The sequence below is a fragment of the Pipistrellus kuhlii genome, unplaced genomic scaffold (genome assembly GCF_014108245.1).
Source record: "Pipistrellus kuhlii isolate mPipKuh1 unplaced genomic scaffold, mPipKuh1.p scaffold_m20_p_18, whole genome shotgun sequence".
NCBI lineage: Eukaryota > Metazoa > Chordata > Mammalia > Chiroptera > Vespertilionidae > Pipistrellus > Pipistrellus kuhlii.
The window spans coordinates 6549006-6564053 of NW_023425493.1; the positions used below are offsets into that span (position 1 = coordinate 6549006).

Genomic DNA, 15048 nt, shown 5'->3' on the forward strand with positions numbered 1-15048 from the left:
GCGGCCGCGGCTTTGCAGCAGCGGCGCGCCGGCGGGGAGCGGGGAGCGGGCCGCGGGCGGGTGGGAAGCGAGGAGGCCCGGCGCTGCAGGCTCCGCGACCGGCCCATGCGGGGCTGGGCCCGGGGGCAGGGCCGGGGGCCCCCAGCCCGTGCCGAGGGCGGCCGCCGAGGTCCTCCTGCCGGGCCGGCCGGCAGCCCCCAGCCCTGCCTCGCCCAGAGCGCGGCCAAGCCAGAGGGATGCGCTGCCGCTGCTGCTCAGCTCCCCGGCCCCGGCCGGGCCCTGAAGCAGAAAGTTGGGGGGCCGGGGGCTCCCCTTCTCCTCCTCCTTCCCCCGCTGCAATGATCGCCCGAGGACTCCCGCCGGTCGTCCTCCGCCGCGCTCTGCCTGCGCGCTCCAGGTCGTCGGGAACGGTTCCAAGCTGTAACCAAGGCTCCCCGGATCCTCGTCCCTCCCTCCCTCCCCTTTAAAGATTCATTTCCCAATTCAAGAAATCGTATTCCGTCGGCTCCTTTCCTCGCTGGTCCTTTAGATCGCGGGCCTCGTTGCTGAGTGTAAGAGGGGGTGCGGTCTCCCTCCCGCCCCCCACCCACCCACCCAAGACGGGTCGCGGGAAGGACAGATTCCCTCCGGCCGACCCACATTCAGCATGAAGAGGTGCAAGTCGGACGAGCTGCAGCCGCCGCAGGGAGAGGAGGATGGAGGTGGGCTGGAAGATGCCGTCTGCCACCTGCCCGGCGCGGACCTCCGGCCCGGGTGGCCTATGGGTGCTAACTCTGCGGGCGGCGGGCCAACTAACGACGCGGGCGCTGCCGCCTTGGCGCCCAACCCTGGACCCCGGAGCAAGCCTCCCGACCTCAAGGTGAGCACAGACCCTCCTTCCCTCCCCTGGCCGGGTCAGCCGGCGACTTAGCTTTTATTTTTCCCCTGCCCCGAGCGCCCAAGTACTTTCAAACAGGATACAAAGTGATGGGAAAGCCAGGCAGAGGTCAGAGAGGATGTGGGGCCAGAACCCTGGGCTGGGCTTCAGGTCCCATTGGTGCCTCTCTGTCTTTCGGCTCCATGTCAGGCTTCTGTGTCGGTTCCTCCTTCTTCAGCAGGCCTCCGAATGACTCACCCATAAAGATATGTTTGAAAGATACTGTGTGTGAAGTGCTTAGGCTCAGACAAAGGGCTGGGGAAATCCAGAATGCTAACCAAAAAGTTGACACCACTCTCCTCCGTTCTGTGAGATGGCAGGGGGAGAAAACAGACAGAGCGGAAGGCCAGACAGAACCGTTAATTAATCGTCTTTGCTGAATTGGTTTCCTCCTTCGGAGGCCTTTCTGGGGGAAGGAAGCTCAGTTTGTCCATCTGGGAAAGGGGAGTGTGGACTTCCTGCCGTTAGGTGGAGCCAGAGGTTAAGCTAGTGTGTGGCCATCCCCGCCTGTCTGCCTGCCTGCCTGCTGGTGGAACCAACCTCCGGGTGGAGAACGGACAGGTGGCCCAGCACTTGGGCTGGTGTGGGGCCGCGGTTCAAGTTGCACACACGCTGAGCCGGCAGTGAGAACCAGAATCCGAGGGAGCTGACCACACGCAGCGGGGAGCGGTTTGTTTTCCGGCCCGAGGGTGCTGAGGAAATGATCGAGCTGCGTTGAGTATGCCTCTATATTGATGAAAACAGCCGCTGCGATAAAATAACGCACCTTAGCTGGAGCAGGGGCTGCAGGCGTAGGCTGCTCAAGCCAGCTCGCCTCCAGTCCGAGCGAGATGTCAGCCCTCAGAAGGAACTTAGATGCCTTGGAAATGGATGCCTCCAGGAGATTTTTCTCCAGAGGGGCTGCGAGGTCTGGACTCGGGGAGTGAACGGACTCGCTATGTCAAATAAAGCCCGTATCCTATAGCAGCAGACGCCAAAGAGCTTACCAGAATAAGCCAATGACATTCCTCGCGTGGCCCGAGTGGCTCAGAGTCAGGAAGTCAGAGCGCAGGTGAGTGTGCTTTTACCTGTGTGTTACCTGTGTGTGTTCCCTGGGGAGGGATGAGAAGGGGGACAGCTAGCTCCTTGGGTGTGGTTTTTTAAAAACTGTAGTAGCTCCTCGAATGTGACCTCTGGTTCTGCTGGCCTTTTCAGAGGTCTGGGGCTAGCCTTATGTCTGAAGATGTGTTCCTCGGGCTAGGCTGTGCCCAGGGAGCTGGGGACTGGCCCCGCTGTCACCCTGGAGCCCACCCAGGGTGCTCAGGAGGTGTGGTGAAGGGACAGGGATGCCCTGAATGCAGCTGTGGAGAGGGGCCAGCCTTCTGCCCCAGGCTTCAGCTTCATTCCGGGCCAAGGTAGATGCGTTCGGCCAGCGAACTCTGGTTCCTTAATCAAATAGAAAACCTCGCCCTGAGTCCAGAAAGAGCAGCTTGGAAGCCCCCCCACACTTCCACTTAGGCCAGCTGTGGAAACTGTGGGCTCCACTCATCCTCCATCCCCGCCCCCCAAGATGGGCCGTTTGTGGTGTGAGGGCTGCAGCGTCTGCCTCTGTAGATAAAGCTGCTTGAAGAAGCTTGTTCATCTCACTCTGTAACATCTCTCTCTCTCTGGTGACACCTTCATTCTGGCTGCGGTAAAAATAGCAGCACCTCTACACTTGCTATTGAATGCTGAGCTCCCCTGAACCAAAATTAACACCAGGTGTGACAAAGGGAGTTGGATTCCCCCACCCCCACCCCGGAGAAAGCAGACCCCCGAGGTGGATCTCGGCCATCTGGACCAGGTTGGCAGCAAGGAGTAGACACCATAGCTGCTGCCTGCTGGTGGGAGCACAGGGCTGTTTATCTCTGTGTGCTTTCACACATGTTTACAGGGGAGGGACCTCAGAGCCAGACATGCGCTTCGGGGCTATTGCAGTGTGATTTGCTGTGTGATCTCAGGCAAATCACTCCACTCTCTGAGCCCCTTTTCTGAAGAAAGGGACTAGGAATACCAAGTGGGTCCAGACTTGTTTTCCAACGCTGGCACTGCCTCCCAGCGATGGAAAAATTCCACCATCGGCTGTAGCCCTGGGTTGAAGCAGAGTTGTTTTCGATTTGATGCCAGTACAAGGAAGGGGCGAGTTTAATAACACCCCCTGCTTCACCTGTGTTTGGCCGAGGGAGACCCGCAGTTCTGGTTTGCTTTTATGTTCATCCTAAACGTTGGAGACAGGGAACTTTTGGTTCCTCAGTCCCACTTCTGTTTGCTGGTGAGAGCTTCAGGCCTTGGGATGCGTTGAGTGCATTGGGGGAAGTCCTGTGAGAAAGGGGCAAAGAGAGTAGGAGGCTTTATGGGAAGCACCTCCTTTGAGGTGAGGGGCTGGGGAGAAGAGAGCATTTTAGCCTTTGCCAGAGAGATCTGAATGATGCCCTGACTAGTGGCAGCGAGGTGTTGGGGAGAGGCCGGACCCCGCGCCTGTGGTCTCCCTCCCCGTCCTTCCATCCTTCAGTCCTGAGGCGTTGTGGAGCATGTCGCTCTGCCCTGTAAAGCTTCTGCTCCCGTGGCCTGGCGTCTGTGGTTATAGGGTGGGGAGGGCCAGTGAATAGAAGGGGCAATAGTTAAGCAACAGTCTTAACTAGTTTAAGCGCCATCATACAACTGTAACTGGCCACCTGCACATGAACACTGCCCTACAGGAGGCTTGTGCAGCTGGGTGGGGGGGCGTCTGAGCTACTCCTCACGCCACAATCCAGAGCCACATCCCTTCCCTCTGTGGCTTTGGGTTCCTGTTGATCCCCCCGAGTTCATGTCCTGATGCCACTGTCATCATTACCCAGTCCTTGGCTGCTCCCAGAAGCCCTGCTAGGAGATGCCAGGATTGCTGGCCACGGAGCGTGCTGGCTGACCCAAAGTGCACTGGAATTCTCCAGCCAGGAGCCCGGCTCCAGGGAGAACGGGAGTGGGCGGAGCTCCGGGAAGACTGGCAGAAAGGGGCACTCTGGTGCCCACACAGCAGGTGATGGACATTCTGAGGCCAGGGAGTTGCTAAGCACAGGTCCCCAGTCCTGTCCTGATGCAGCTCGGAAGCTGAAGGCAGGGGAGGAACCCCCCAATCTTCTCCCCTCTGCCCTCTTTCCGCTGCCCTCCCACCCCCCTCCCCTGGCCCCCACTCCTCCCACCCCTCCCCACGTCCCCCTGCTATTAGCGGGAGGAATTTCCGGAAAGGAAGGGTCTGGATGTGCCGGCCAGAAGCATTTCCCTGGAGGTTCTTTTCCCTCACAAAAGCCCCTGCGAATCATTTCCCCAGGGATTTCTGAGCAGTATTTATATTCTTCCGTGAAGAAATAGGGGGTGGCTCCAAATTCCATTATTCCAAGTGCTTTTGACCCAAGTCCCATTTGGGCTCCCGCTCGTGTGCTTCCATTCCCACCGTACCCTGGTCCCACTCAGGAAGGTCAGGAAAAGCAATTAGAAGCCGAGGGCCAGCCACAGCCGCTCGCTCCTCCGCCTTGCCTGGCGGGCGCAGGGCCTCAGCCCACACCCCACGGCGGCCCTGCTCTCTCCCACTCCTGCCGAGGGCCCCCTGGGGAAGGGATCAGGGTCCACAGGCGCCGGACACCCTCAGTTTTACACTGTGAAACATGACCTGCATACACACACCTGTCCGAAAAGACAGGTATGCTCTAAGGAACAGTCCCAAATCCAACACCCCACCACCTCCCTACTGCCCAAGCCAAGAAAGAGAACATTGGCATTCCCGGAAACTCTGCTGCTTGTTCTGTTCTTTTGTTTGTTTTACTTTTATTTATTTATTTTAAGGCCCGGGCCCTAGGGTTTTGATAAAATTAATGGGCCTGGGTTTCTCCACGTGTTCAGTGGAGGAGACCCGCTGTTCATAGGAATGTGGGCGGGATGGAGGCGTGCGCGCTCTGGGACGCGGGGGGGAGGTCCCCATGGCAGGAGTGTGGCTCTGTGTGGCCTGGCTGCCCCTCGAGGCTCCTGCTTCCACGTTAGAAGTGAGGTGCCGAGGTGTGGAGACCCCCGCAATCTCAGGTGGGAGCTGGGCCCTCGGGGGTTGGGGGGCAGGACTGAGGTAGACCTGAGAGCCAGGTCAGGGAAGATCGGTTCTTTGGCAACGGGCACTGCCTCTGCCTCTAGGTGAGCTCCCGGCCAAACAGGATGGGGTACTTGCAAGAGAGTCATCCATCGAAGGACACATGAGTTTCAGGGTGCTTCCAGCATCGTGTGATCGAATCAGAAGCAGGGGTTAATTGGGAAAGATGTTCTGGGGTAGGTGGACATAGAGCATGATATCAAAGTAAGGGTGGCATGTTAATGATGAAACGAGAAGATCCGGGCTTTCCAACGGGGGCGGGAGGGGGGGGGGGGTTGAAATGGCAGGGGGCCAGGTCCCTTCTGGGACAGCACTCTTTTGGGCTGCAATGGCACTTGTTTTCAGCGGAGGGCGCTGAAGAATGGTGAGGTCACCTGTTTGTGTGTTTTGTTTTTGTTAATCCTCACCTGAGGATATTTTTCGATTGTTTTTTTTGTTTTTTTTTTTTAGAGAGAGTGGAAGGGAGGGGGAGGGACACAGAGAGAGAAACTTCATGTGAAAGAGACACAGGGATTGGTTGCCTCAGGCACACACCCAGGCTGGGGCTGGGGATGGAGCCTGAAACCGAAGTTCGTGCCCTTGATGGGAATTGAACCCGGGTCCCTTCAGTCTGAGGATCTTCGGTCCGCTGCTCCACCCGCAGAACCACTGGGCTAGGGCAGGGTCACCTGTTTTCATCCCACCTGCCCTTCATGTGAGGAGGGCAGGGCTCCCGAGGCCTGGGATTGCCCACTCCCATCCCCTCTGCCTTCAGTAATATTCAGAGCAGCCCGTGCGTAGGCTCAGGAGGAGCTAGCGACCGATGGGAAAGCATGAGGCAAGAGCAGCTTGCTGTTCTCCTGCCACATGTGTTCTAGATCAATCCCCAGCTGCCTCGTTCTAGCGGGAACTGTCCCGCCGGCTCAGTGTTTACAGAACGTCCTCTCAGCCCATGTCCTTGTGTCTTCACTGCCAATCCCATTAACAAGAATCTCTCCCTCAAGGAATGCAAACATCTGCTAGGATCTGAATTTGGGGTTGAAGTTTTTGTTTTTTTTTAAAGTGAGTGTTGGGGCTAGGACAAAGCTCAGCTGGCTTCTCAGAGATGGCCTTGGAGGCCAACTTAAAACTCGCCTCCCCCTTTCTGTTAGAAGCACAGTGATGAAAGGTTTTTTGTTTTTTGGGTTTTTTTTTGAGTCATTTCTTCTCCTGTGGGAAACAGCCCCTCCGTTGGACATCCTCATTGACTAAAAGGGTCCTTCTTAGAATGAGGGCTTGGCTGGACAAGGTCCACCTCAGCCAGCCAAACGCGTCAGCCTCTCTCCTTGTTAAGAAGTTAGGCCGAAGCCAGTTTGGCTCAGTGGATAGAGCGTCGGTCCCGGGTTCGATTCCTTGTCAAGGGCATGTACCTTGGTTGCAGGCACATCCCCAGTAGGGGGTTTGGAAGAGGCAGCTGGTCGATGATTCCCTCTCATCGATATTTCTAACTCTCTATCCCTCTCTCTTTCTCTCTGTAAAAAAAAAAAAGAAAGAAAATATATTAAAAAACAAAAAACAAAAGAAGAAGTTAGAACAAAGGTGTTGAGGGACAGCAGGTACGTTTCCGAGATGATGTGAGAAAGACAGCACTTGACTTTCCAAACCTATCGGGGAAAGGCTCGCTCATTTCAGCCAAGTGAGCGGAGTGACGCCCGCCCAGGGAAACGAAGCCGGCAGCAGGGACACGAGCCCCGCCGAAGCCACGTGTGGGCACCGTGGACACTGGAGCTCCTGGGTCTGCCACGCCCTCCACGCCAGCGTGGTCCTGTCAGTTACCCCGACAAGGGTTGAAAATGCAGCAGGAGGGATCTGGGTTAGTTAGGCACGACAAAAAGCGGCCTGACTGAGCACTTTATTTATTTATTTTTTTTTAATTTTAAAAAAAATATATATATTTTATTGATTTTTTTACAGAGAGGAAGGGAGAGAGATAGAGAGCTAGAAACGTCGATGAGAGAGAAACATCGACCATCTGCCTCTTGCACAGCCCCTACCGGGGATGTGCCCTCAACCAATGTACATGCCCTTGACTGGAATCGAACCTGGGACCTTTCAGTCCACAGACCGACGCTCTACCACTGAGCCAAACCGGCTTTGGCCTGACTGAGCACTTTAGATCTTTGGAAAAGTAGTTGTCTAAGAGTGAAATGACCTTTTAAAGACGTGGATAATTCCACTCAGAAAGTAAACATAATTCAGCGCCACTCGCCATGTTTGTGTTGCGGTCTCTGCCGGGCAATATTAGGGACACTATATAGATACAGATGATACAGGTTCTGTCCTCCATTCACTCATATGCTCATTGTCAGTTTCGTCAGAGCCGGTGAAGCCAAAACCGGTTTGGCTCAGTGGATGGAGCATCGGCCTGCGGACTTAAGGGTCCCAGGTTTGATTCTGGTCAAGGGCATGTACCTGGGTTGTGGGCACATCCCCAGTGGGGGGTGTGCAGGAGGCAGCTGATTAATGTTTCTCTCTCAACGATGTTTCTGGCTTTCTATCTTTCTCCCTCCCTCTCTTCCTCCCTGTAAAAAAAAAATCAATAAAATATATTAAAAAAAAAAAGCCAGTGAAAAGCTTGAGTGACATTTGAGAGCAGGGGAAGCCATACCATGGGGCAATCCACGCTTAATTGCAGATAATGTGCTCTCTAGAGTGCAGAGTTCAGAGCAGGGGTGGGGGGCGGTGAGCGCCCTGCAGACGGTGTGGTCAGAGAGGGCTTTACGGAGGGGGAGGCCGGGAGAGGACACACCATGCAGGTAATTGGAATCACAACCTTCTGTGCTGGTGGATGCTGAGTCTGTCCTTCCTAAGGACCCGATGGGTGAGGTCACTGTCCCACCTCGCGTTGGCTCTAGACAGAACTCTGTAAGCCATGAAGGAAACGAGGAAATCATTTGCCCCAGTTGAGGTCTGTTTTTTAATGTCACCTGTGATGCTGGAGAAGAAATGATTTAAAAAAACACACAAAAAAACCCTTTCATCAGGGTGCTTCTAATAAGAAACCCCAAACAGGCCTGTCCAACCTTCCTTGTGGTCCTTGGTGCCAGACTTGGGGTGACAGCTCCCGTCCCCCTCTGACCCCGGGTTCCCCACCGGAAGCTTCTGAAGAGCCGTTGGAGACTTCCGCAATTCACTTCGCATCCCAGAGGGTAGAACTCTGTGGGTTTTCCTGGCGATTAGCTCTCTAATGTTGGCCCCGTTTCCATAGAGACCCTATAAATAGAGAAACGTTGGCGACTTAGGCTCACTGAGGCTCACTGTGACCCAGTCACCCCCTGAACCCTCACAGCCAAAATTTCGCAAGGGACGGGGGGTGGGGGTGGGGGAGGGGGTTCAAACCCGAGTGTGAGGAAGGGGCATGCAGTCAGCTGCCAGGGGGGATCGGTGAGCCGTAGGTTGGTATGGCTTCACGATGCTTCCAGCTCTTCGGGGAGTGGTGAGGCACACAGGGACCTGTGGACCTGAGAAGCCACTCGGGCTATTTTTTTTTTTTTTAATTTTTGTTGCTCCATATAGACCAATTTTTTAAAAAATATATATATTTTATTGATTTTTCACAGAGAGGAAGAGAGAGGGATAGAGAGTTAGAAACATCGATGAGAGAGAATCATCGATCAGTTGCCTCTTGCACACCCCATACTGGGGATGTGCCTGCAACCAAGGTACATGCCCTTGACCGGAATCGAACCCGGGACCTTTCAGTCCGCAGGCCAACGCTCTATCCCCTGAGCCAAAGCGGTCCCGGCTGGGCTATTTTTCATCAGATGGTGGCAGGGGCTCTGCACCTCGAAGCATTTTACTGTTGGCCCCGTGCAGCTGTGCTTGCAGATTTGGGAGCGGACTTCCTCTTTGGGGGACCCACACCCCAGGAGGAAAATAGATGAAGCCCAGCTGTTTGGAGACCACAGGCGTCTCAGGAAGGATCTTTCAGAAGCCATCGAGTCCGCCCTTTCTTCCGGAGAGGACGATGTCCCCGGAGAAGATGGGGTCCTCCCTGCCCTTAGAGAGAGTTCCAGGGAGGGAGGCAGCCCCTCCCCTCCTGACCTCCCCAGGCAGCTGACGCGGACGCTCTCTTTCTGCTCACCCCCAGCCTCCGGGCTGTTTGGGTAGATCTTACTTTTCCTTGTGAATCGGGACACCTCTGTGTGTGCCCACCTCTGACTCTGAGACATCTCAGCCCTTTTCCTACTGCACGGCTTCAGGTGGCCACCAACACTGGTTTCTGGCAGCCGGGGGGGAGCCAGAGTCAGCGTGGCAAAGCAAGTGACATTTAGTCGCTGGAGCCCGTTCGTCGGAGCAGCTGGTGCTTGCTTTCTGCTGCGTTGGTGGCTACGTCCCCTCCGGCTAGTCACCATGGTTTTCCTCGTTCCCTCGCTTCCAAAACTCGAGGCTGCTGGTTCCGCGGACGTGCTGAGTGGTGGTTGTTTTTTTAACACGCCGTGTTGTATCAAAACTCCTAACCACCTCCTCCCGGGCATCCACGTGCAGGAGCAGGCCGGCCCGCCACCCTGCTTTCTTGCCTTGCTCCTTGGGAGGAGAAGCCCTTGTGTGTGGAACTCACCTGCCCCCTGCTATCCTTTTGACTTTTTTGTTCCCTCCCTTCGTGCCCACCACAGGCTTGAGCAGACTCCTCCGTGCTGCTGGGCCAGGGGCCCTGCGTCCCTTCACCTGCTACACAAGTGGGGAGGGGTGACACGAAGCCACAACGTCAAAGGTCTTGCCCAAGTCCTACTCAGTTCAGGGGGCCGTGTGCCTCCTGGCTCAGGCGTTTGTTGTTGTTTTAAAATATATCTTTATTGATTTCAGAGAGGGAGAGAGAGAGAGAGAAATAGAAACATCAATGATGAGAGAGAATCATCGATCAGCTGCCTCCTGCACATCCCCCACTGGGGATAAAGCCTGCAACCCGGGCGTGCCCTTGGCTGGAATCGAACCTGGGACCCTTCAGTCTGCAGGCTGACGCTCTATCCACTGAGCCAAACTGGCTAGGGCGGTTTGTTTTGTTTTGAACCTGCCTTTGCTACTGTCCCAGGATGCAGATAGCTACCGTGCCCACTCCAGGGTTGGGGTCAGGGGGTGAGCAGGGGAAGGCCCCTCAGAAGCTGGGGGTCTGCCTGTGTGATTTGGGTGAACCACGTAACGGTGCTCGCCTCCATTTCTTCCCCTGCAAAATGGAGATACTTGCTGCTGTAGCCGTCCCCTCCCCCTTCCCGAGGGGCAGGCTGGCATCGGGCTGGAATGACCGCATACGTTGGCAAGCACTTTGAAGAATGCTGTTGTGTAATATTAAAAACAAACGGACCCAGGATCTTAGGATGCAAGGCCATGGGGCAGACGGCGTTGGCCGCTGTCCATGGCACCTCCGCCCATTTCCTGGGGCTCAGCTGAGGGCAGGAAATGCTGCAGGGCGCTGGGACCTCTGGGGAGGCCTTCCGGAGGGCCTGCTTCTTCCCTGAGTGGACATGGAAGGTTGGCCTCGTTGCTGGAGAAGCTGGGTTAGGAGTGGTGGGGAGAGGAGAAAGACCTGGGATGGGATGCTAGAAAGACAGTCTGTGATATGTAACGGGACCATTTGGCAGAAGCAACTGGACCGATGCCAGAGCCAGCTGGCCCATCCCTGGCACTGGAGGGAGGGCTGGTATCAGCTTGGGCATAAGGAGGGGGGAGGTGTCTTGGCTCACGCCAGGTCTGGAGACGGCGAATCTGGCCCTTTCCAGCCCATAGCCGCCTTGGCTCCCCGATCCAGGCTTCCTTGGACTCATTGGTTCTGCCCAGAGTGGATTCAAGGGGTCCCGCCTCGTCGGGCCCCGAGGGAAGGTGACTCCCACTGGAAAGCTGGCATTGTGTGCCTGAACTCGGGGCAGTCCCAGCGTTAAACTCCTGAGATGGAATGGTGGTACCCTGTTTCCCCGAAAATAAGACAGTGTCTTATATTAATTTTTTCCCCCCAAAGTTGCGCTAGGTCTTATTTTCAGGGGATGTCTTATCCTTCCATGCGCTAGGTCTTATTTTCGGAGGATGTCTTATTTTCGGGGAAACAGGGTAGCTTTAATTTTCTCGTCTGAAAAGGGAAATGTCTCTGCTGTCACTGTTGTTAGATTGGGGAAATCAGGTGAGGTAATTCGGGAGAAAAAGCACACGGAGGCTGTGAAAGGTCAGTTTACAGTGAGCGCTGATGAGGTAACGTATCTGGTCGGTAGGATGGGTGAGGCCAGGGCCCCGCCCACCTGGAGGACTGCAGGGAGACTCAGGGAGGTGGAAATGAAGATGCTGACCAGCTCCGTGGTGGTGTGGCCGCGGACACGCAGGTGCAGCGGGGCCAGCGGAGCAGTGAGCGTGGGGCAGCTAACTCAGGTCTACAGGCAGCGGGCGTCTTCTGGTTCTACATGGTCTCAGTTTTCTGCTCTGGAAGTTTTGTGTCCAGAAAAAAAAGAAAATCCTGGAAGTGTAACTCTCTGGAATGTTTTTAAAATGACGGAGGCTGCCTCATGTGATTAAGGGCTGTTCCTCCAGATGTGGCTCCTGGGGCCCCACATGGCTGGGTTCAGAGTTCCTGCTCAGGAGGTACAGACTGTGGGTTCTCACCTGGTCGTCCCGGTCCCCGCCCTCCTCCCATGGGCTCTGAGGGCTCAGCCTGGCCACAGGAACCAGCCCCTGACAGAAGCAGCTGCCTGCGATTACAGCACAGTTGCCTCGCCTGGCCCGGTAGTCCGGCTGCCTGCCTCTCTGAGCAGCCTGCCTGGGAGCAGGTGGGGGATCTCAGCAGCAGAGCTGCAGGGGCTGGCTGAGGCCAGAGCCTCTTGGGTTATCTCCAGTCTGAGAGTAAAGGCACTCATTTGGACAGCAGGTTTTTTTGTTTGTTTGTTTTTTAAATATATTTTTATTGATTTTTTACAGAGAGGAAGGGACAGGGATAGAGAGTTAGAAACATCAATCAGCTGCCTCCTGCACATCCCCGACTGGGGATGTGCCTGCAACCAATGTACATGCCCTTGACCGGAATCGAACCTGGGACTTTTCAGTCCGCAGTACCGACGCTCTATCCACTGAGCCAAACCGGTTTCGGCTGGACAGCAGGTTTTTATATGTGTGCTAAAGAAGTGGTCACATTACTGACATGAAAGGTTTGTCCATAGGTGTTTGTTTATTAAGATTTTTTTTTATTGATTTTAGAGAAAAAGGGAGAGGGACAGGGAGGGAGAGAGAGAAACATCATGAGAGAGAATCACAGATCAGCTGCCTCCCGAATGCCCCCCCCCCCAAATTGAACCTGCAATCCAGGCATATGCTCTGACCAGGCATTGATCTGTGATCTCCTGGTTCACAAGTAAGTCAACGCTCAACCACTGAGCCACACCGCTGGAGATATATATGTGTGTGTGTGTGTGTGTGTGTGTGTGTGTGTATATATATACACACAGTATATATATATATATCGATATATATATTTTTATGGTTACCAGTTTGTTATAAGAGACACGGAGGAATAGCCAGAGGAAGAGGTATAATGAGTGAGGTCTGGAGGGGTCCCAAGTGCAGGAGTTTCTGCCCTGAAGGAATTGGGGGTGTCCCCCCCTCCTGGCACGTGGCTGTACTCACTGCCCTGGAATCTCCAGTGAAGTTTATTTTATTGTCAACAATACCAGGAACGAGATTGGCTCCAGATAACAGAACATCATACTCGTGTTGTATAGACAAAGCTAGGTTTATTTATCTCGTGCAGCAAGAATCCCAGGACAGGCACTCAGAGCTGGTTTGGGCGTTCTGTAGGGCCCTCGAGTCCTCAGGCTCCACTGTGTGCAAATGGACCTTCGTATCGTGCCAGTCACCTGGTGGCAAGATGGCTGCTGCGTCTCTAGGCATTGCCTCCACATTCCAGTCAGGAAGCAGTGTGAAGGCCAGGACCTTTATCAGGGAAGCAAGTCTTTCTAGACCACTGGTTCTCAACCTTTCTAATGCCTCGGCCCTTTAATACAGTTCCTCATATTGTGGTGACCCCCAACCTTAAAATTATTTTCCTTGCTACTTCATAACTGTCATTTTGCTACTGTTAATGAGTCGTAATGGAAACATCTGTGTTTTCCGATGATCGCGACCCACAGGTTGAGAACCGCTGCTGTAGAGCCTAAGACCATCGGAAAACACAGATGTTTCCATTACGACTCATTAACAGTAGCAAAATGACAGTTATGAAGTAGCAGCGAAAATAATTTTAAGGTTGGGGGTCACCAACAACATGAGGAACTGTATTAAAGGGTCGAGGCATTAGAAAGGTTGGGAACCACTGTTCTAGAGCATCTCACCTTGTTATTTTTGTTTGTTTGTTTGTTTTGTTTCATTTTGGCCAAAACTGTATCATGTGGCTACTCTTAGCTGCAAGGGAGTCTGGAGAAGCAAGAATTTTTAGCGGGGTGCATGAAGGCTATGCAGACTGGTTGTTAAGGAAGAAAGGGGGAAAGATGAGGAGTGTGCAGTTAGCAGTGTCTGCTACAACAGCATAGCCTGATTGTGTGGCTCTGATTTTCCCAGAGTGCCACCATGGGGCCTCCTGGGAAATGGATGCCTGCTGGTCTAGAGGAGCCCATGCAGCTTGAAGGAGGACCTACCTTAGAATGAGGAAGGGGTTGGGGGACGGGAGGAATCAGACCAGAGGGAAACCACCTCCGTCCTGCCTGCGTGTGCCCCTGTGCCCCAGACTGGCCCCGAGGACCTCAGGCCCAGCAACCCTGACCCCGGTGTGGCTTGGGAATGTCCTGTGGGAGCCACGGAGGTGCATTTCTTTGGAAGGAAAGGAGCAGGTCTGGGCGGCCACCTCTCTGCAAGGCGTGGTTTTCAGGTGTGACCCGGGCCCTTTCTAGGATCTTCCAGGTTCAGACAGCTGTGGTGGCTGCACTGATCTCCCAGGAGCAGACGCCTCACGCCCGCTGGGCATTCGGGAGCGTCCCACTCACCAGGGGCCTCTGTCTGTCCCTCTTCAGAAAATCCAGCAGCTCTCGGAGGGCTCCATGTTCAGCCACGGCCTGAAGCACCTGTTCCACAGCCGCCGCCGGTCACGGGAGAGGGAGCACCAGGCGTCTCAGGATTGCCAGCAGCAGCAGCAGCAGCCACAGCCGCAGCCACAGGGCGTCTCTGACCATGACTCCCCGGACGAGAAGGAGCGTTCCCCCGAGATGCACCGGGTCTCCTACGCCGTGTCCCTGCACGACCTGCCCGCCCGGCCCACCGCCTTCAACCGCGTGCTCCAGCAGATCCGCTCCCGGCCCTCCATCAAGCGGGGCGCCAGCCTGCACAGCAGCGGCGGGGGCAGCGGGGGCGGGGGCGGCAGCCGGCGCACCAAGAGCAGCTCCCTGGAGCCCCAGCGCGGCAGCCCCCACCTGCTGCGCAAGGCGCCCCAGGACAGCGGCCTGGCCGCCCTCCTGCACCAGCACCAGTGCCGGCCCCGCTCCTCCTCCACCACGGACACCGCCTTGCTGCTGGCGGACGGGGGCAACGTGTACCTCTTGGCCGAGGAGGCCGAGGGCGTCGGGGACAAGGTGAGGTGGGACGAGGGGAGGAGGGCCTTTCAGGTCGGGGGGCTACTCCGAGGCCAGTGCTGTTTTGGGGCACAGGAGGTGGTTCTGCACACACACACACACACACCCCCCGCACAGTGGGCTTGGACCCCTGTTGCCTGCGGATCTGTCTGTCTGCTTGAAGGAGGCAGAGGTAGACTACACCAAGGCCAAAGAGGACCCCAAAGGCTCAGGCCGATGCTAATGTTGGTCTGTTTTCTCCACACGTGCTAGTGAGAGGAATTACGTGCCGTGGCGAAGAGCACAACCCTGGCTTTGCCACTTGACCAGCTCCACTAGTCACTTAACCTCTGTGTACCTCGGTCTCCCCAGGTGAAAAGGGGGATAATCATAGGGTTACTGCGGGATAATCATAGGGTTCATATGTGTAAAAATACGTGGAATGGAGCCCGATACAGCAGCGTTTT

General features: G+C 55.4%; 1 protein-coding gene across 2 annotated transcripts in view; it reads left to right on the plus strand.

Annotated features, from left to right (window-relative positions):
- The first annotated feature begins 42 nt into the window (after window positions 1–42).
- The window catches only part of TMCC2 (transmembrane and coiled-coil domain family 2), a 41686-nt gene continuing 26680 nt past the window's right edge, over window positions 43–15048 (plus strand). Inside the window, exons 1-2 of one of the 2 annotated variants that reach the window (XM_036442455.2) lie at window positions 43–859; window positions 14048–14602. In XM_036442455.2, coding sequence (XP_036298348.1) covers window positions 647–859; window positions 14048–14602 — 768 coding nt within the window. In that variant the 5' untranslated portion in view covers window positions 43–646. Of the gene's footprint in view, window positions 860–1713; window positions 1968–14047; window positions 14603–15048 lie in introns of those variants that run through there. The other variant, XM_036442456.2, reaches the window with a different exon arrangement.